The following is a 20,494-nucleotide window of genomic DNA, read 5'->3' as shown; positions in this document are numbered from 1 at the left end:
CACTTTCCACATCCAACTTTGCACACTAGGATGATTATCTGTGTGCGCAAACAGAGTGCATCACTTGCTCACATGCTATTTATGTCTGTGTCTCATTTGCAGGCTTAATCAGCTGAGTGGCTAGAAATGGCTGGGTGAAAACCAGAGGCAGTAATAAAAAACACCAAATACATTTCCATAGCTTCTGTCATCCGCATTTCCACTATATAAATTGTTCCAGCACCTCTGATGCATAACAAACCTCCTGTGATGAGAGCAAAGCAGCTGGCTATTGTTCAGCAAGGGAAGGCTTCCATTTTGAGTTGTCTTGGAATGATCCAGGCTATGGAAGCCATCTGCTGCCATCATTCTGGGCTGCGAGGAAAGAAGGCAATTAGTCTAACTTGTTCTAAATGCCTGCCCCTCCTACTTCAGAATAGGTGAACCTTCGCTGGGAGTATTACCTATTCCCTACCTGCTCCCTCTGGCTGAGCCCCTGCCACTTGCCACCTCTGTATCCCAAGTTCTCCAGGTATCCACGTGTTAGCTGCCAGCTGTTGGCACACTGGCTGTGCCCACGAGTGCCCCAGAGGGCAGCAGGTTTGATGGTTCTGGGTTTTTTCTTGTTGTATTTGGAGGGAAAGAAAATCTCTCTTCTGTGTAATCTCCTTAGCTCAAAAAGCTTAGGCATCAATGGGTCCCATTCAGCCCAGAACTGGTGTCTCATTGTTTGTCCCCTAGGTTTTCATGGCAGTAGGGGATAATCTCTTAGGATCAGACAACCTTTGTTTGGAGGATATGGGGGGAAACCTATTTAAAAATGTAATAACACATCCTCCCTCCCTGACCCCCAACCCAAAATACAAACAAATCCACACCTTGCAGATTTCTTAGTGTTATACCAAATCCTGGATTTAGTCTAAAGAACCCTCTAGTTCATCTAAATCCTATTCCCAGTGTTTCTCAGCATTGGACTGAGTGTTTTCCTTTTGGTCGGTCTGGTATCAACATGGTCTTCCGGATTGGAGCCTGTGATCCTCACCTCTAGATTGATATTTAGTCTCTAGTGAATGAGTGTTTTCTTCTGGAGTGACTCAAATGTTTTGTTGTAAAATGGCAATAAAAATTGTTCATCTAAAATTGGGATTGGGTAACACTTCTTGGTGGGGAAGTTTTATTCCTATAGTTGAATGCAACTGCTTAATGACTCTCTATTTGAAGGAAGATACTAGGGGCACGTCTTCACTATCCGTCGGATCGGCAGGTAGCAATCTATCTATTGGGGATCGACTTATCGCGTCTAGTGAAGACACAATAAAATCGATCCCCGATGGCTCTGCCGTCGACTCCGGAAATCCACCGCGGCAAGAGGTGGAAGCGGAGTTGACGGCGGCGTGGCAGCGGTCGACTCGCTGCCGTCCTCACAGCCAGGTAAGTCAACCTAAAATACGCAACTTCAGCTACGCTATTAACGTAGCTGAAGTTGCGTATCTTAGGTCGACCCCCCCCCCCGTAGTGTAGACCTAGCCTTAGTGTTGAATGAATTCAATATTGGAGGCTGCCAGTAGATGGTGCAATGCTTTCCCTAAAGAATGTATATAGGGAAGGGTTTTCTTCAGACAGGGGACAAAAGGGAAGCAAGAATTGGACAAAGATGGACGCCTTTGAGCACAGGGCTACCTATAGGGCCTTTGTAGATGACCACTTTAAGGAGAGAGAACCATAGCATTGATTCAAGCATCTGTGTCCTGTATCCAAATAACAAGTGGGCTTTTGTGCTGCTTTCTTTAAGGTTGTAGGGAGTGGCTATTATAATGAATACCTGAAGACTATCCTGGCCAAAAGAACACACAAAAGAAGGTATGGCCAAAACAATGCTCTTCCTCTTCCGCAGGAACTCTGCCTGGCTCTAATCCAGTGTTTCTCACTTGGGGGGTTGTGACCCTCTAGTCACTAAACACAATGGGGGGTTATGAGTACAGCTATGTTTTAGTCACAGGTATTTTTAGTAAGTCATGGGCAGGTCGTAGGCAGTAAACAAAAATTCACGGCCCGTCACCTGTCCATGACTTGTACTATATACCCCTGATTAAATCTTTGGGGAGGAGGGTGGCCTGGGGGCACCATGGGTGCTTGGGGGAGGGGGGGGTTCAGCCCAGGTGAGGGTGCTGGGGAAGAGGAGGGGGGGACTAGGGTTGCCAGGCATCAAGTTTTCGACTAGAATGCCTGGTCGAAAAGGGACCCTGGTGGCTCCGTTCAGCACTGCTGACCAGGCCGTTGAAAGTCTGGTCGGCGGTGCAGCGGGGCTAAGGCAGACTCCCTGCCTGCCATGGCTCCACACAGCTCCCAGAAGTGACCGGCATGTCTGGCTCCTAGGTGCAGGGGCAGCCAGGGAAGCTCCGTGCACTGCCCACACCCTGAACACCGCCTCTGCAGCTCCCGTTGGCTTGGAACCATGGCCAATGGAGCTGTCGGGGCGGCGCCTGTGGGTGCGGGCACTGTGCAGAGCCACCTGGCCCCTCTGCCTAGGAGCTGGACATGAGGGCCGCTTTTGGGAGCAGCATGGAGTCAGGGCAAGGATGGAGCCTGCCTTAGCCCTGCTGTGCTGCCAACTGGGAGTCACCTGAAGTAAGTGCCGCCTGGCCGGAGCCCAAACCCCCCACCCCAGGTCAGACCCCCCCCTGCACCCCAATGCCCTGCCCCAGCCCGGAACCCCCTCCTGCACCACAAACCCCTCATCCCAGGCCCCACCCTCATCCCCTCCCACACCCCAACCCCCTGCCCCAGCCCAGTGAAAGTGAGGTAGAGAGGGGAAGAGCAAGCAACAGCGGGAGGGGGGATGGAGTGAGTAGGGGGAAGGGGCCAGGAAAGGATGTTGGGTTTTGTGCCTCCCTGGAAGTGGTAACATCCCTCCGCTCCTAGGTGGAGGTGCAGTCACACAGTTCTGCATGCTACTTCCTCCCCGGCTCCGCAGCTCCCACTGGCCAGGAACCGTGGCCAATGGGAGCTCCGGGGGTGGTCCCTGCAAGCAGAGGCAGCATGCAGAGCCCCCTGGCTGCGCCTCCCTCTAGAAGCTGAGGGATGTCATCACTTCCGGGGAGCCGCCCTAGGTAAGTGCCGCCCAGAGCCCTCACCCCCTCCCGTGCCCCAACTCCAGTCCTGAGCCCCCTACCCAAACTCTTGCTGGGGGGCCGGGTGGGCAGTGGCCTGAGATTGCCCCAACAGTGGCCGGGGCAGCTGCACAAGTCACGGATTCCGTGACTTTCCGTGATTCCATGACCTCCGTGACAAACTCGCAGCCTTAGTTATGAGACGCTGAAAACTTCATTACAGTCTAAAGCAAAGGAAATCTCTCCACACACCGTTGCCCTCCAACATCAAGTATTCTGTCACTCTCTCAAAACACACACATTATAGGTGTAAATGTAATCTATACTGGGTTTCATACATAACCATCATGTTGTAGTTCACGCAGGAATTCAGGGCAGTCCTATGGCCCATCTCATAGAAGGGTCAGACTAGACGATCCCACTGGTCCCTTCTGACTTTGGATTCCATTACTCTTGTTATCATTGACACTTCTTTACTCTTACATTTGGTATAAGGGCATTTTGACAATTTTGACTTCAAATGTGGGGTGGCTGGCCCAGAAAGGTTGAGAAACAGTGCTCTGAACAGTGCTATTTGCTACTGTTCAGAAAGGAAGCTGTTCTCGAGTAGCTGAGGAGGTGGTAAGCTCAGGACCACATGCACTGGCTGGGCTGTGCATGGGGAGCCTGGGGCTGGAGTGGCTTGCATGCTACAAGTCAGGACTGAGGTGTATTGGCAGAACTGTGTGTACTAGCTTCATCAGAATTTCCGCCCAAGAGGGAAGGCTGTTGGTGCTGATCAATAAGCATTAAAAACCAAAGCAGTGCTTTTGTTCTGGGCCAATATTTCATACCTGACTCATCACAGTTTTTCCTCTTCCAGCTCCAGGAAAGTAAGTCTCCTCTCAAGGGCCCAGATGTATTTACGTTCTTACATCTACACACCCCAGGAAGGTACCGTATGACAAGATCTTCTGATGCGCTCTTAGGCATATCAGGGTCTCTGGCACCAGACTTCCTCCCATGTGAAGTAACTGTGTTTCTTGGCGCTCTCTCTCTCTCTCTCTCTCTCTCTCTCTCAAAGCATCTATGCCGAGGCAGCTGCCATCCTAAATATGCACAACTCCTCAATTTGCATGAACTGTCATCTTTGTGAGAGGAAATTTGGGGCATTGCAAGGAGAGTGCTAACTCCATTGGCATAATATCCTTGTGTCCCAGATTGCATGAAGGTTTGTGTGTCATTAGGCTTCTTCCCTCATGCACTTGTTTAGCAGTTCAGTTGACTGTTGTTGCATCGACAGACGAGTGGATGGGTGGAATCTGGATGCGCTGAGGAAGGCCTGGATGAAACCATAGTGGTGGGGATGCTTTTGAGTGGAAGGAAAGGGGTCGGACAGCTATGAATGGATGTAATGAAACTGGATGGATGGCGAGAGTGACTGACACTGTGAAGGAATGGAAGCCCAGATGGATGCCTTTTGCTAACTTGCCACCCTGCTGCTCGTAAGCCCCAAGCTGGAATTGGTCTCCTGTCTCATATGTTCCCCTATCATTCTGGGATTTCAGGGTTCCAGGTTCCTCTGAAGCTGGTTCTCTCTGTAACCACAGCCGTGATTGCTGTTTACCAGGTAAGCCTGTAGCAATGCCCCTGCTGGGCCCGTGGTTGGCCATGACCGCATGTCCTGTTTCCCATGCCTTACTTTCTATGTGAGTGGGGAAGCAAGATGGGCAGCCCCATCCAACTGCCAGGCTACCCCACCTGTCCCACCCCTTCTGTGGCTTGGCCTGGGCACTGCGAGGGTTCTCCCGGGAGCAAGCAGGATTAACCTCAGTGACAGGCTGCATTGTCCCAAGGGTCACTCCTGCCTGACGGAGCCTGCAGCACCCCTCTGTACTCATTGCTGCTGTCACTGTGCCGTGGCAGGGTGATCAGCTTCAGCAAGGACCAGGCTCTGGTCACAGCCCTGCTTTCCATCTGCAGCAGGGCCAGACGTGGCAGATGCCCACAGCTCTCTCTGTTGGTGTTCATTTGGTGTGCTCCTGCCAGCGCATTGGGTGAGAGACTGGAACTGAGGACTCCTGCCCTGGCAGCCTCAGGCCAGTCCTAGTTTGCATACCGGACTGGAGTTTTTAACCCTTTTCTTGCTGTCACCTTTCCATTGTCTGAGGCTCTGGCACCCACTTCCCCCTTGCTTCCTCCACTCCGTGGCAGTGTCCAGGATGTGATCAGCAGCTGCTCTGGGGTGGGAATTTACCACAGTGGGGGTGGGCAGGTTGTTGGTGTATGTGCATGAGCACACTCCCTTGCACACTGTCTGTAGCGCTCACTAGGCTTTTGGCTCACAGGTGGCCTTGCTGCTGCTCGTCGTCTTCATCCCCAACATTCAGATAGTGAGGGCAGGGATGACAAAGGAAATCACTGTCCTGCTGGTTCAGTTTGGTGTCGTGCCCTCGGAGAACCCGGGCGGTGTCCCTGGAGACATGGAGCGGGAGCTGGACACAGTCAGATACTATCTGTGGTCACTGGAAGGTGAGACTCTCCAAGTCTGTCGAGCTTGATGCTGAGGGTGCCCATGATCCCAGTCCCGTTTCCCTACCTAAATCCTGGGCTGTCTGTGTAGAGGCCCAAAGGCCTCTGTCTGGTACAGCATGGATGATGGCAAGGAAAGTTTGAAGGGGGTGTTCAGTCTATTCCTCCCCCCACTTTACACACTCCTCCATCCTGGAGCTGTCTGCTGAGACTACCCAAGAAACAGGCCATTTGTCTCTGATACTGAAACTTACCCTCAGGATCAAGATGCACCAAAGAATTCATGACCTCTTAACATTTAAATATCAACTCTTCCCATTCAACTAGCACAAAGTTGCACAGACCAAAGCAAACTCCCAGCTCCCCAGAGTGAGAGGGCAGCAGCTGCTTGGGTTTGTTTTATCTATCTCTTTTTAATTAAAAATAACTAACTAAATGGAACTAAGGGCACCAGTCAGTCACTGAGCCATCTGTCCCTGTGTAGCAGGGCGGTGACCATCAGCTAGACTGGCTTGCAAAGCGGTATGTAATGTTTGAAACAGGAGTGTGAGTGCTGTGACTCTTGGGTTCTGTCCCTGCTCCTGAGTGTGTCGCTAATCCCATTGTTTGTGGGTATGCAGGGAGGTGGGGCATGGTTGGTGCTGGGAGAGAAGTTCCTGGATGTAAGAGATTAAAAGTTCAAAAGTCTGATCCAAAGAAGTCAATGGGAGTCTCTTCATTGACATCATTGGACTGTGGGTCTGCCTTGAGGCCGCAGTTCAGCAAGGTATCAAAGCACATGCCTAGAGAAGCATACGAGGGGTCTCACTACTCAAGTGCTTCAATGAGGCATGTGCGTAGGTACCTCGCTGAATTGGGGTTCAACAGCTGATCTCATGGGGGGGCGCCCCATGGTAGTGTTGGTGGGAGGGGTTTGATAGGAGAAACTTTCAGACTGGAGTGTAGCCATGGGAATTGGGATGATCTGAAATGCTGCACTGTCCTCGGAGTCTTTCCAAGAGGTTGGTTTGAAATTTGGAGGGGACCTGGTCCTCTGAAAGGATGCCAGGAAAATTAATGTAACAGGACTCTGGTTGCCAGTCACTGGGAGGTGAGTGCCTAATGGTGCTTTGATGCCATTGAAAATTATTCCCACTAACAACTTCTAAAAGGCCCAGAGCATGTGTGTTGTGTCTTTTTTTTTTTGTTTGTTTGTTTTTTTTTGCGATGATCTGTCTGAAGTCTCTCCTTCATCTCCCCTCTGATTCATTTTCCCTCCAACACACACACACTTTCCCCTGCTTTCTCTTAGCATTAGGTGCAAAAGTGTGCCATGTGGGCTGGCTCAGTGCAGGGGCTGTACATCAGTTTGTGGTAATGGGCTCCAATCACAGGGAAACTCTAGAAACTGGAATACTGGGCTGCTGGGAAAGGAGTCTTGGACAGTGAAGAGGATGGCCGAAAGGTTAGGGGAGTAGCCTGGTACTTGGGAGACCCCAGTTCAGTTCTCTCCTCTGCCACATGCTCCCCTATGTGACTTTGGTCAAGTCGCTTAGTCTCTCTTTGCCCCCATTTCCCATCAGTGCAATGGAGATAACAGCTCTGCCTTGCCTCATAGCAGGTTTTGGATGCTAAAGAGTGTGAGAGATGGTGGTGATGGAGAGCCAGAGCTGGCCCTGTTTGAAATAGTTTGTGTGCCTCTTACTCAAGCAGGAGATGTCAGCTTTTTTCCTGACTCTTTCCAGGCCTGGAATTTCTAGGCCTGGTCGCCAAAACTCCCACCAGGCTGCATAGCAGAGTTCTAAAATGTGGATGCTGCTGCAAAAGCAGAGAGGTGGAGACATGAAAAGAAAACCCTGGTCTCTTGCCAGCAAACAAAGAGTGCTGTGAATGCCAAGCAGGGAAGGGGGATAAGAGGAGAAATGTATCCACAGTCAGCAATTCCATGCTACAGATGCTATTGTTCAGGGGGACTTTGATATGTGTTGGAATTGAGCAGATGGCTTCTAGAGTGCGGAACTACAAAGCCCTGGTGTGGAGGGGTGGGGGACTAGCTAATTCAAAGCCCCCAACAGGAGGAAAGGCAGATGAGCTCTTGGCTCTGTTGCCTCTGGCTAGCATGGTGCCCCCCTTGTTCATTCAGCCTCTCCTTTATGCACTTAGAACAATGGCAGCACTTCCTTGCAAACAGTGACACACTAAAAATCCTGCTTGCGATTGTCTTCCTGACTTCTCTCTCCCCATCCCGGCACTCCCCCCCTCCCCCCCCCCCCATTTTCAAAGATATTTTTACAGCCTGTCATTCCTTTCACACTTCTGCTGGCTGATTTCTACTGTGACATTTTGAAAGCGTCTAACCGTTTTTGTAGACTTGCTAAGTGCTTGGAGAGGGAGTGGGGGTGGGAAGAGAGTGGGTGACTGGTAATGACTGTGGAGCCTGTCTCTGGATGAGTGGTCCTTTAAAGAGAGAGGTCCTGCCCCACCTGTAACATTTAGCTCATCTCTCAGGTGGAGAAAAGAAGTGAAGTTACATGCTGAGTAGGTCACATAGCTAACTCAGGCCAGAGGGTGGGCGGCAGAGACCCAGAGGGAGATTCCAGGTAGCGAGCCCTGGGAGTCAGTCACTGCTTGATTTGAAGGGTGAAAAAGACTTGGAGTAGCTGGGCACAGCTTTGAGACTGGGGTGACCGGCTCTTTCGTGTTTGTTTTGGACTTGGATAGCCCAGGAGGGATGGACTCTTGTCTTTAATGACCTAGCTGGAGGCTGTCACTGCAGCCACCAAACCAGGTTGGAAGGCAGGGATGTCTAATCAGGCAGCGGCTAGCTCAAAGCCAGACTGCGTATTGTGGCTGCGGAGTTCTAACCCTAGGGTGATGGCGTGTGTCTGTGTGGGTCTCTAGTTATCAGCTGTCATTCCTATCGGGTGGGAGTTCTGTTCCATGATACAAGCTGGCCTGACCTGGCTCTTTGCACCACACCCAATCACTGGAGGAGTCAAGCATGTGGGAGGCTGCTGAATGTATCCATGTGATGCACCTGTGAAATATTCTCCCCATTTTACATGTAGGGAAACTGAGGCACAAAGGTTATGGAAAGTCTCACAGGCAGAGCCAGGAACTGAACTCGAGTCCCAGTCCAGTGCCTTAACCACCAGGTGGTTTCTCCAGGTGACAGGCAACCACATTAAGCCATCCCATTCCCCTCCTCCAGTTTTAGCAAAGTGGCCGAGGATCGAATGGGCCTTGGATGCTAGCGGAGATCCCTCTGGGGCAGGATGGAAGTGTGCTAACAGGACAGTGCTGGGAAGCCTGATGCTGCCCTTGCATATGTTGCAGTGACTGCATAAACAGAGCCAGAAGTCATCCAGTTCTGCCCCTCTGGCACCTTTCACCAGCGCTAGAGATGCAGCAATGAAAGTGCCACAATAAACTTGTAAATCAGTGTCGGAGATGTGTGGGGGAAGGTCCATTGAATGGTGGGCAGTGGCTGGGTGCAGTTCTGGATCTAGCACAATCCATTTTATTGCTCTGGTTCAAATGACAGCTGTCCCTGTCTGCTCCCTTACAGTGTGCTATGTCTGCTCCCTTGTGCTCTCCTGCCTGCTCACCTTCTCCATGCTGATGAGATCCCTGGTGATGCACAGGTGAGAGCCTGTTTCTGACTCTGTTCCCAAGCCTCACCATGGTGGACCAAAGAGAGCTTTCCAAGTCTCCCCCACCCTATCCCCTGTCTGACCTCTCCCTGGGTAGCGGAACGTGGGGAGACTGGGCCTGTGGGTGGAGTGAGGGACTCTCACATACTCGCCTTCATACTAGCTTTGTTGCTTACCCATCTGCTCTGAACTCCTTCAGGGGTTAGGATAACCCCGGTCATGGAACCAAAATGCCCCCCCTACACACACCTTTCCTATGCTGTCAAGTATCAGAGGGGTAGCTGTGTTAGTCTGAATCTGTAAAAAGCAACAGAGGGTCCTGTGGCACCTTCGAGACTAACTTGTTAGTCTCGAAGGTGCCACAGGACCCTCTGTTGCTTTCCTATGCTGCCTTTGGATGCATAAAAGGTCTATTTGGCCTCTCTTTCCACAGGGCCAATCTGAAGGCTCTGTACCGAGGGGATGTCCTAGATGTCTTCTACCGTGCCCAGATGCTCTGCCCTTCCCAACAGGCTCTGGTCTGTTGGATGAGCTTTGCCAGTTTCCAGACTGCATTCGCCTGCTTGGGTAACTTCTCCTCAAAGAGGAACCAAACACTCTGTTGGTCCTTAGGCCTAAGAGATGGTGTCATGCGCTGGGGCTTTGGAGGGAAGAGTCGAATTGTCACAGGCTGTAGGTAAATGCTCAGGCGTAGTTGAGATATGCAGGGTCAGCTCCTCAGCTGGTGTCAATCGGCAGAGCTCCACTCACAGTCAATGGAACTGCCAGGATTGACACCAACTGCAGCACTCAGGAAGCACCACACCAGGATACGGAAATGGAAATAGTTTGGTTTGTCAGTAAAAGTGGAACCTTCCACGGAAGACAGATCCTTTGTTTAAAATTCCCCCAAATCTTGTTTAGTAGGCATGGATACCTCTCTGATGGAAAATCTTTTGAGCAGCCCTGGTTAATAGATGTCATGAGCATGTTCCAGACATAAGTAGGGTATGTTTATAGATAGCATTAAGCCTATCGGAAGAAGCTACACATACACCTCTACTTCGATATAACGTGACCCAATATAACACACATTCGGATATAATGTGTTAAAGCAGTGCTCTGGGGGGCGGGGCTGCACACTGTGGTGGATCAAAGCAAGTTCAATATAATGCAGTTTCACCTATAACGCGGTAAGATTTTTTTGGCTCCCGAGGACCCGCGTTATATGGAGGTAGAGGTGTAGTTATGACCCCTTGGAAAATCCAACAGACTTAGTAACCCTGTACTAAACCCCTATTAACCTTTGATAAGTGGAACAGAAACAAAGGTTGACCATAATGGGCAGGCACTAATTGACCCTTTTGGCTATTTCAGCAGTGAGACCAAGGGCTGCATTGGGCATGGAGCCTGAACTCCCTTCCCACTACCCAAAAGTAGCCTGTCATAGAACATCAGGGTTGGAAGGTACCTCAGGTGGTCATCTAGTCCAACCCCCTGCTCAAAGCAGTCCCAATCCCCAACCCCCCCCCCCATCCCTAAATGGTCCTCCTCAAGGATTGAACTCACAACCCTGGGTTTAGCAGGCCCAATGCTCAAACCACTAAGCTATCCCTCCCCCCAGGATGGGCTGGGTTTCAGATGTGGGAGGGGAAGTTTGCCCAGTCTCTGCCTGGTAGATAAGTGGTGGGCTTCAGTCTGCAGGGCTGTCAAACAGCACTTTCCCTAGTAGTGAAATGGCAGGCCTGTAGCCCTCATGGTCCCGGGGGGGCGGGGGGGGGCGCAGATTGCCTTAGGGATCCTGAAAGAACATAGAGTCACACATCCTGATGCTGGGAAGTGATGCTTTTCTGAACTCCTAGTTTTAAAGTCCTTATAGTGGTGAGCTGAATGAATTAGCAGTGTGGTGTATGGTCTCCAGCTGCTCACCTTAGATCAGGTTAAATGAATCGTTGGTCCTGTGGACCCTACTGGTCTTGGTGTGATTGTTATTAAAAATCAGACTCCAGAGCTGGCTCTTCTCAGTGTGACTAATGAGCCACATGGTAAGAAAAAATGCTGATCCCCCAATTAAATCCATTAATGAATTGTGTGTGAGTGTGAACATGACAGAGTAGACCTAGTAAGTTAACACATAGGTGAGAGGGGAAGTAACAGGTTGTCAATGGAATTAGGTTGAGGTTGTTTTTTTTAAAAGCAGCATAAAGGAGTTAGGTGCATGAGGTGAGACTTACAAAAGCATGTAGGTGATTTAGGGGCCAATTCCCATTGATTTTCAATAATTTAGATTTAATAGCAACAGAGTGCCTAACTCACTTAGGCTACTTGGAAATAACCCCAGTCTCGATGTGTAGTGTGTAAAGCCAGGTGAACTCCAGGCATCTCCCAGAGCAGAGGTGCAACCACATAAGGAAAGGGAGGTGGGCCTTGGAATAATGGTGCAGCTCTGAGGAACGTTAATGAGAGAGTAAATAGGGTTAGAGGAAATGTGTCTGTCTTAACACCATCAGTGGTGGTGTGCCCACTTACTAGAGACTGATAGTGCCTCCTCCACCCGTCTCCTGGCAATTTTTTACCCCTTCCACTGTGGCTGATGCTCTGTCTCTCAAAGGTCTCCTCACCCAGCAAGTGATTTTCTTTGTCTGCACCGTGGGCTTCACCTTCCTAGTGGTCATTCCTCTCCAGTCAGGCACAAATATGCATCTGTTTAAAATCCTGGAGAACATGTGGTAAGTGCTCTTCAGACCCAGCAGGTGGCACTGGGGAGCTCTGGGCTAAGGAGATGGGGAATGGGATACTCAGTCAAGTCACAAAATGACCTCTGGTGGGCAAGTGATAAAGACAAAGTAACCAGCTGCCCTTGAAGAAACAAACTTCACAGCCCAGCTGCATCATGTCAGGATGTTCCATCCAAACATCATTGCGATTCTGCATCCTGATGCAATGCCATGGGGGGGCAGGTATATTTGGGGCTCTTCAATTGCCCTTCTGTACAACAGGACCAGCTCTGGCGCAGTTGGGGTTGTCCCATGGATTTGGGACAGGTGGCAACCCTAGAGCTGCATCTTCCAGCTGCAGACATGGACCCCAGGCTAAAGGAAAGATTATTCCACCATCCTGATTACCCTGTGTAGCTCCCTCCTTGTGCAGGAGGCATTGCACACCCATTAGACTGACTTGTCCAGTGCCCAGTGTTTTCTGAAAATCAGGCCCTTGCTGCCTGCTGAAGGAGTGGGCTACAATTCTCATGCAGCCATGACCAACTGTGTGTTTTGGGGACCTCACGTAGAGGCTGTTGAGAGACTGGCCTGGCAAGCAGGGCTCCAGATCTGAAGCTTCCCAAAGTCTGTTTTTCAGGGCTGCTCTGGTCCTGGGGCTTGGTTTGGGCCTAACACTGGCTGCATTGACCCAGATATTTATGGATGCTTTTAATGGCCTAGTGGTCTGAGTTCTCTTCCTTCTCCTCCCCACCCACATTCTCTGCCAAATCAGGACCATCCTGGCAAACCATCAAAATATGGTTTGGGTTTCCCTTAGCTCTAAGCATTGATTCACCCTCCAGTGGCAGGTACTATGGAATAACACTGGGCAGACAAGTCAGCACAGGCCAGACTGTGCTGTGAAGCTCTGAGCACCAAGGCTGCCCTGCTCCCAGGAGCTCCTAAGGGGTAGCAGCATGGTTGCCCTCCCTAGGGCAGGCCAATCCCACTGTGAGGGAGCTATAATTCATTCACCCTTGTTCCCCAGAGGACTCTGGCAAGTGGCAATTTCTGTGCTCTCATAATCGTAGGGGCTGCAAATTGTCTAGCCCCTGAACACATGTGCTGAGCTCCTTCTGCCTCTCCTGCCCCCCATTTGGCTCCTCCAGACCATGCCATAACCTGGCCCAAACATTCAGATCATCTACTCTATGAACAACTGACAGGCAAACATACTGACTAGAATCTGCCTCTTCCTTGTCTTCTCCCTTGCCCAGGCCCTTCTGGCTGACTCTGGTGCTTGCTGTGGTCGTGCAGAACTTGCTTGCTCATTTCCACTTCCTAGAGAAACACCACCTGCAGAAGGAGCTGACCAACAGGTGAAGGGATGCTGAGAAGCTAAACATGCACACTGCTTTATCTCTGGTCTCAGAGGCTATAGGACACCTAGTCTGGGTTTGGTGCATGTGGCTTTGAACAAACCTGTATGCCGGGTGACATGGGGCTGAACTGTATGAAATGCCAGAGCTGCATCTGAGCTTCCAGTTCCCCCAAGCCTACCTCACCTTGTGTTCACCACAAGACTTGAGAGCTCTCCTGGTCTCACAGTGAGCCCATGAGGCAGTGCCGTCCATCCAAGGACCCCCACATCTCCAGCACTGGTGAAGCTTCCCAACACCCTGTCAGAGGGGATGGTAACTGCTGAGGTGGAGCCAGTGGATGAACCTCAAACTAAGTCTCAGGATGCCTAGGACTGTGTGATCACCACTCTAAAGTCTTGCCTTTCCAGTAAAGAACAAATGGGGTGTAATCAGGCATGGACTCACCCCTACAGCACCTCCTGCTGGTCGTCTCGGGAATTAGCTCACCTAGCATCCAGAGCACCTTCTGCAGGCCAGGTGTCCCACCTGTCTCTGGCCCCCATGTCCCTCCCGGACCCCGGTGCCCTTGGCTTGGGTGCTGCCCCCCTGGCAGTACCCCCTCTCTCTCTGGGTCTCCCCACCCCCATCCCAATGTCACCTCAGTCATGGCTACTGCCAGTCACCATCTAGCCCCCATGCCCTGGGGCAGACTGCAGTCTATCAGCCAATCATCACAGGCAACAAGGGGTTTGGATTGGCTGCCTTTACCCACTCTCAGGTTGCCCCTCTGCAACCCCAATACCTATGTGGGCCTAGGACCAAGCCCTGCAGCCTGGGGAGTTGCTAGCCTAGGGCTTCTCAGCCCCCAAGGCCTTTCCCCTGCCCCGCCCCAGTGAGTTCCCTACAGCCAGGCCTGTCTCTCTCTCCTGTCAGAGGAAGACTCCTCAGCTTCTGGCTGCCTTATAAGGCTGAGTGGCTCAGTTTGGGGCGTGGCCTCAGCTGCAGCCACTTCCCCAATCAGCTGGGATTTGGCTCCTTTTTACAGCTCCAGCCCTCTGCAGGGCTTTTCCAACCCCTTCAGGGCTGGAGTGGAAGTTCACCCCGCTACATGGGAATTTCATCTATTCCTGAGATATTAGGGCAAACAGGGACCATTGATTGTCTGGTCTGGTCCCCTGCAGAACACAGGCCAGAGAACTCATGCAGTGAGCCCAGGACATTACCTGAGCACAGTGGCCAACAACCCTTCTCTCCCCAAAACCAGGTCTAACTTCCCAGCATGCCTGTGAGCTCTGGCTAGCCTCCTAAAAGCTGCTGTGTTTGTCTTTGTGGTCACTGACCGAGAGTCTGTAAAGTCCTCTGAGATGCCTGGAGGACCAAAGGGGCTAACGGAAGCTCCACTGCCAGCATCCTTCAGCTTCCCCAAGCAGTCTGGTAGTGTGGAAACCTTGGGGAGGGATAGCAGGCTGTATGCCGGACTAACACTGGGCATCACTACTGCAGCGAGTGGCTCTTTGTCAGGGTGGAGTGGGCTCCTTGGCCTCCTGGCCCTATTGTTTCATCTCTGCCTCGTTGCTCCAGGCGAGCTCTCTGCATCATGACCTACCTGCTCTTCCCCGTCAACGTCCTGGTGGGGGTCCTGGCCGGGGTCTGGAGAATGGTCATTTCTGCACTTTACAACGCTGTCCATTTCTGCCAGCTGGACATCAGCCTGCTGAATCGGGGCGTCGAGGCCTTTGATCCAGGTAAAGGACACGATAGCCCCCTCCTGGAGCCAACATACACTGCTCCTCCATGTCCTGGCATTTACCCACGGTGGGCATTCCTCCCCTGGGTCCAATGTTGTAAATCCAATGGGGTGCTCCTGGTGAATGGGGCTCTGGCAGGATCTGGGTCATAGACGAGGAATGTCTGTCTGAGGCTAACCTAAGGATCCTGTGCATCACATCTGATGTAGGGATCTAACTCCTGGACTGTCCCTGGGCATGGAACCTGGGAACAGAGTAACCTAGCTAGCCATCCTGCCACGTTTAAATGAGAAACAGGGCCTGGGCAGCTTGGCGTTGCCTGCCTGGGGTTCTGTGGGGGGGTGAATCTGGCTTCCAAAACAGCACTGCATGATTATCTGCTACTGAAAACCTGCTTCCTTGAAATGTTGTAGGTTTCCCTGTCCCCCCAGCTGCTTCTGGTGAAACTTGACACCAAAGCTGCTGGGGCCTAGGGCGTGAAGCCCACAGCGCAGGTTCTAATCTCTGATTGCACTGGTGTGAATCCGGAGTGACTCCAGAACTGCTCTGGATTTACAGAACAGTAGCTCAAATTGAGATTTCTCCGCCCCCTGCAGTCTGTTCCTCTGTGGAGGAGGAGAAAACCCTGAATTCTGCGCGCTGTGTGTGTGTACCTGCATGAGTGTGCACATGCTCTGGACTCTGCTACATGCTCTGATACATGGCCTATTCCCCTCCAGGTTACCGCACTTACTGTCATTACTTGAAAATTGAGGTCAGCCAATCACACCCTGTGATGAAAGCCTTTTGCTTCTTGCTTCTCCAATTATGTGGCCCAGAGGGGCAGACAGGACTCAAACCCACTGATGCGGAAGAAGGTGAGATCTTGCTTCCTCCCCGCTTCCCAGTTTTGAATGAGTGCTAAAGAACTGCTAGCCAAGAGAAGCAGCATTTCCTGGTGGCAGGGGGAGTGTCTGTGGACAGACTCCCATGCTGGGCGCTGATAGTGCAAGGAGCTCATGTTGAAAATGTCTGGTCTCATTCGCAGGCTGGGTCCACGTGTTGGTTGCCCTTCTAAGGGAGGGCTGGGGAGTGGTTTCACCCTTCCACCAAAGGAGCAGGAGGTGCTATGAACAAAGGAGGGTGTAGAATTCAATCTATCAAGGGCAGTGTCAGTAGAAATGTCCCACGGGCTCCCCCTGCATAATGTTGCACTGAGGAGAAAGCGTATCCTCTTCCACTCCCCAGTGCGACGTGGCTGACTGGCAGCCTGGTGATATTGGGGTATCAGTGCAGGTTCCTTCCTGGCTCTGCACTGCCAGGCTGTGGGTTCCTCTCCTCCTCCCATCTTTCTGCAGGGGCACGCACAGGGCAGGGAGAATAATCCCCCTTCGCACGGAGACATGGTGGGCACTCCCTGTAGGAGTAGGGAGTGACGCTGAGGTTTCCTCCTTTTCAGGGATCCAGCTGATGCAGCCTGTGAAGGGGCTGCTGAAGGCATCCAAGTCCAAGCAGACGAGAGCCCGGTGGGGGCTGGCTTACACCCTCCTCAACAACCCATCGCTCTTGGCCTGCCGAAAGACTGTTCTCTCCGACCCCACAGCCAACGGGACCCAGTATTGCCCTGCCAAGCCCTGACCTCCATAGAGGAGCCCTCTCCTTTCTCTGGGAAGTGTTCCAGCTCTGCTCACTGCCTCCTCTCTCCTTCTCATGTGTCCCACCGCCCCACAGCAGCAACCTTGGCTCTGCGGAGCCCTAGAGCAAGGTTGCACCCCATTGCCTGCCTGCCTTTGAGACCAGGGCTGTTTCCTTAGGGCAGCATGGAGCTAAGGGGGATGGTCTGCCTGCTAGTTTTGCCCAGAGACTGAGCTTTAAAGCCACCCGAAGCCAAGTCTTTGATCCTCATGCTACACCTGGGAAACCTGAAGCAGCTCAAAGGTCCCCCTTAGGAACCTTTCCAATTCAATACCTGCTGGGCTCACAAGTTAAATGAGTTTGATGGTCTCAGAATTTTTATCCCAATTGCCCTTTCATCATGCAGTTTAGCACCTTTGAGTCCCTGCTGAGAGGAGGTGGGGGCTTGAATGGGAGAGAGAAGGGGAGCTACAGAATTGGGGGGTGTTAGCCAAACTGAGAGGAAAGAGCTGGATCTGCCCCTAGCCTGCATTTCAGAAGGCACCACCATCTTCCTCCCCACCAGCCCCTCAAGAGCCTGTACTGGAGTCTCACCTGGATCCCCTTAGACACACCAGGTAGTGGCAGGTTTTTTCAGATTGCCTTTGTGCCTTTTTCATGCAGAGGCAGCCATTCCACAGAAGAGCCCAGCGCTAAGGAGATTCTGATGAAGCGTTTATGAAGGAATATGGCTTCATGCCTTTAAAGAAAAATAATTACTTTTTAAATATATTTTTCACACCTTTTCTATGGTTTTTAGTCCTAGTTGCTGACAGGCTGGGTCTGATAAATAGACTGCAGGTTCTGTAGCTTTGTAAAATTGGAAATGTGCCCTTGATGCTTTCACAGCAAGATGGCAGAGCGATCTCTCTGTTTTGTGTGGATCCTCTATGCTGCGTGTCCCTCTGGCTTCTCATACTCTGCTCATGTCCTTGCCTCCACTTTTCTGGCAAACTGGAAGCATCTGTCATCTTGCACTCCCTGCCCTATTTTTTTTTTTTTTTTAAACAAATGATTCCTTGAACTCTGCTCTTATTCTATGAGAGGTGGGCAGGTCAGATTGGGAGTGAGCTGAGCTAGTATTTGTAGAATACAGTGAGTTTAAACCCCCTTGGCATGGTGAGGTGGGAATAATAAATAATATGCCTCTTTCCTACTGCTTGGAGAATGCCTGTTCTGTTTTTGGTCTCCCATGAAAGCAAGGGTGAGGACAAGGGTGATGGAGGTAATTGAGGGGGGAAGGGCAGAGAGGAGTGGGAAGACTGATGTATCAGGGCCCTTGTATATGACCATCTCTTGCCATGGTTAGTGTGGCCATTTGGTGCGTGGCTGAGGGCATCGTTACACTCAACTGCACCCGACAAGAGCAATCCCAAGTCACGACAAAAGCAAAGCAAGACACAAGCAGGTTTCCATGATTTAGTGTAGACGGGACCTAACCGTTGTCCCTTAAGCCATGGACAGCACAAGGCTTCACAGTAAGGCTGGCTGCAAACGTTCCTTCCAGTGTTTTTCAGTAGGTTTTCAATTGTGTGTGCGTGAGAGAGAGAGCGGGAGCGAGAGAGAGAAGTTTTCCTTGGGGTGGGGGCGCGGGATATCATTCTAACCAGCTCTACTTAGAGTGCCAGAGCTTCTCGGAACAGACCATGATGTTTGACCTCTTGTATAACAGTGGCCTGCGAATAGTGATTCCTGCATCCAGCCCATAACTGCTATTTGAGCTAGAGCATGTCTCCCTTAGAAAGACATCCAGTCCTGGCTGAAAGACTGCAAGGGAAAGAGACCCCACTGTGACCCTGGGTAAGTTGTTCCAGTCAGGGCTGGCTCCAGCATTTCTGCCGCCCCAAGCGCGCAAAAAAAAAAAAAAAAAAAAAAAAGCCGCGATTGGTGGCAGCAGTTCAGCGGCAGGTCCTTCGCTCCTAGAGGGAGTGAGGGATCTGCCTCCCCCGAATTGCCACAGGTGATGCCCCTCTCTCTTGGCCGCCCCAAGCACCTGCTTGTTAAGCTGGTGCCTGGAGCCAGCCCTGGTTCCAGTGGAGAATTACTCCTTTAAGACTTTGCCCCTTTTATTTTTAGTCTAAATTTGTCCAGCTTCCAGCCATCAGATTTCATAAGAGCTGTCTGTTAAAAAGCCAGCTATCTCTTTAGTTTGGGGACCCAGCAAAGGTTGTTGGAGGCCTACAATGTAGAACAGCATTTTAAGGCATCCCTGCGTGACTGGTCCATGCTGCAGTGTAGACAGGACTCTGAATCCCACCAAACCTTTTAATTACCAATGGATCTAGCTTTGTGGGGGCCTGCAGGCTCCAAAATCCCTTTCCACAATGGGCAGATGTGTTCTGGTGCTGCTCATGCTGTTGGCCCTTCCACCCACCCAGCCAGTGTACGTTGCCATGAGGTGGAGACATAAGGGGGTGTTTGAAGTTTGCCCACTTGAGCCATTGGTGCTAGCAGGCAGCCTCTAGTGTGGCTCCTTCAGATGGATTTGGGTTCTCTCCCTGAACTGTTCACCCCACTGCAACTCAGAAGCTGGGGGTAGGGGTGTGTGTGCTGAATATGGTACATGGAAAGTACCACAAGAGGCAGCAAGATAGTGGTTAGAGTCAGGATACCAGAATTCTATTCCTAGTTCTGCCACTGACTTGCTGTGTTATCTTGGATGAGTCACTTTGCTGTGCCCCAGTTTCCCCATCTGTAAGATACAGATATTCACCCTCCTTTTGTAAAAGGCTTTGAGTTCCTTGGGTGGAAAGTGCCTGAGAAATGGAGAGTACATTATATAACTTTTCATGCAGTGACTGTGCTATCTTCTACACTGCAGTGTAGTCTGCATGGGAATTATTTGCTTTGCCTGGTTAGTGGATAGTTGTTAATGGGTGTGATGGGATGCCCAGGGTACACCCTGGAGCTGTGGTACTGCTATGCCCTCTTAATTTTCCAGCCTGGGTTGTCTCTTGAAATGCTTTGCTAGTGACAAGCAGCAACCCCCTCCAGGAGCTGTTATCACTCAGCCACCAGCATGAAGAGACACACCCAGCTATGTTGCATGAATGCTCTCCAAGCCACTCATGAACTATACAACGGGAAACACCAGCAAATCCGCCTGAGCCCCCAGCCTTGCACCCCAGAAATGTACTGTCCTACACTGCTCAAGACCTCCTCTTGAACAATGCAAGCTTATTAATTAGTTTGCCACTTTGTCAAAGGATAGCAGACCTGCACCAGCCTTTGTAATCTGAGAAGATTCTCCAAGCACTTTAGACAAACTCACTGATAAGGATAAAACATTAAAATAAGTTTATTAACTACAGAAAGATATATTTTAAGTGATTATAAGTGATAGGCATAAAGGTCAGGGATAGCTACCTAAGAAGATAAAAAGTAAATGTGCATTCTGAATCTTTAAACTTTCAGACTAAGCAAGAGTTGAATCAAACAGCTTTTCTCACCCCACTGGATGTTGCAGTTAGATTACAGCTCGTAATATACAGGCTCAATTTGGTCCCAGGCTGAGAAGGAATCTCCTCAGTTCAAAGTCTTTGTCTTCCTAGCATTCTTGTTGCTTTCTGCGTTGGTGGGGGAGGAAAGAGGTGATCTCCTGGTGCCACTGTCCCTTATTTTATACTATTAATTCATGTCCCAGGGAAGATATTGGCCCAGGTATGTCCTGGTGGGTCTTACTGAGTCATGAAGTTGAGCAATCCTCATTGGATGGTGCTTGCACAACTGTCTCTTACAGAACTGTACATTTCTTGTTTACAATTCCCCTGCTGGTCAATGGCTCATGGTGGTCACTTAACGCCCACCTGGGTGTGGGTCACC

At 51.0% G+C, this 20,494-nt stretch overlaps 1 protein-coding gene across 11 annotated transcripts in view; it reads left to right on the top strand.

The window, feature by feature from the left end:
* STRA6 (signaling receptor and transporter of retinol STRA6) overlaps positions 1–17,828 on the top strand; it is a 59,561-nt gene extending 41,733 nt beyond the window's left edge. For 8 of the 11 annotated variants that reach the window (XM_065559709.1, XM_065559707.1, XM_065559713.1 and 5 more), the window contains 12 exons: positions 1,201–1,410; positions 1,772–1,839; positions 3,952–4,022; positions 4,637–4,698; positions 5,417–5,600; positions 9,148–9,223; positions 9,666–9,799; positions 11,823–11,940; positions 13,188–13,289; positions 14,853–15,016; positions 15,739–15,876; positions 16,458–17,828. In XM_065559709.1, the coding sequence (XP_065415781.1) occupies positions 1,201–1,410; positions 1,772–1,839; positions 3,952–4,022; positions 4,637–4,698; positions 5,417–5,600; positions 9,148–9,223; positions 9,666–9,799; positions 11,823–11,940; positions 13,188–13,289; positions 14,853–15,016; positions 15,739–15,876; positions 16,458–16,636 (1,506 nt within the window). In that variant the 3' untranslated portion in view covers positions 16,637–17,828. The remainder of the gene's footprint in view (positions 1–1,200; positions 1,411–1,771; positions 1,840–3,951; positions 4,023–4,636; positions 4,699–5,416; positions 5,601–9,147; positions 9,224–9,665; positions 9,800–11,822; positions 11,941–13,187; positions 13,290–14,852; positions 15,017–15,738; positions 15,877–16,457) is intronic. The other 3 variants (XM_024104021.3, XM_005290506.5, XM_005290505.4) reach the window with 1 other exon arrangement.
* The last annotated feature ends 2,666 nt before the right edge of the window (positions 17,829–20,494 follow it).

The sequence above is a fragment of the Chrysemys picta genome, chromosome 10, assembly GCF_011386835.1.
Source record: "Chrysemys picta bellii isolate R12L10 chromosome 10, ASM1138683v2, whole genome shotgun sequence".
Classification (NCBI taxonomy): domain Eukaryota; kingdom Metazoa; phylum Chordata; order Testudines; family Emydidae; genus Chrysemys; species Chrysemys picta.
The sequence above is the reverse complement of the archived record's forward strand: the minus strand, read 5'-3'. Positions and strand labels throughout refer to the sequence as shown.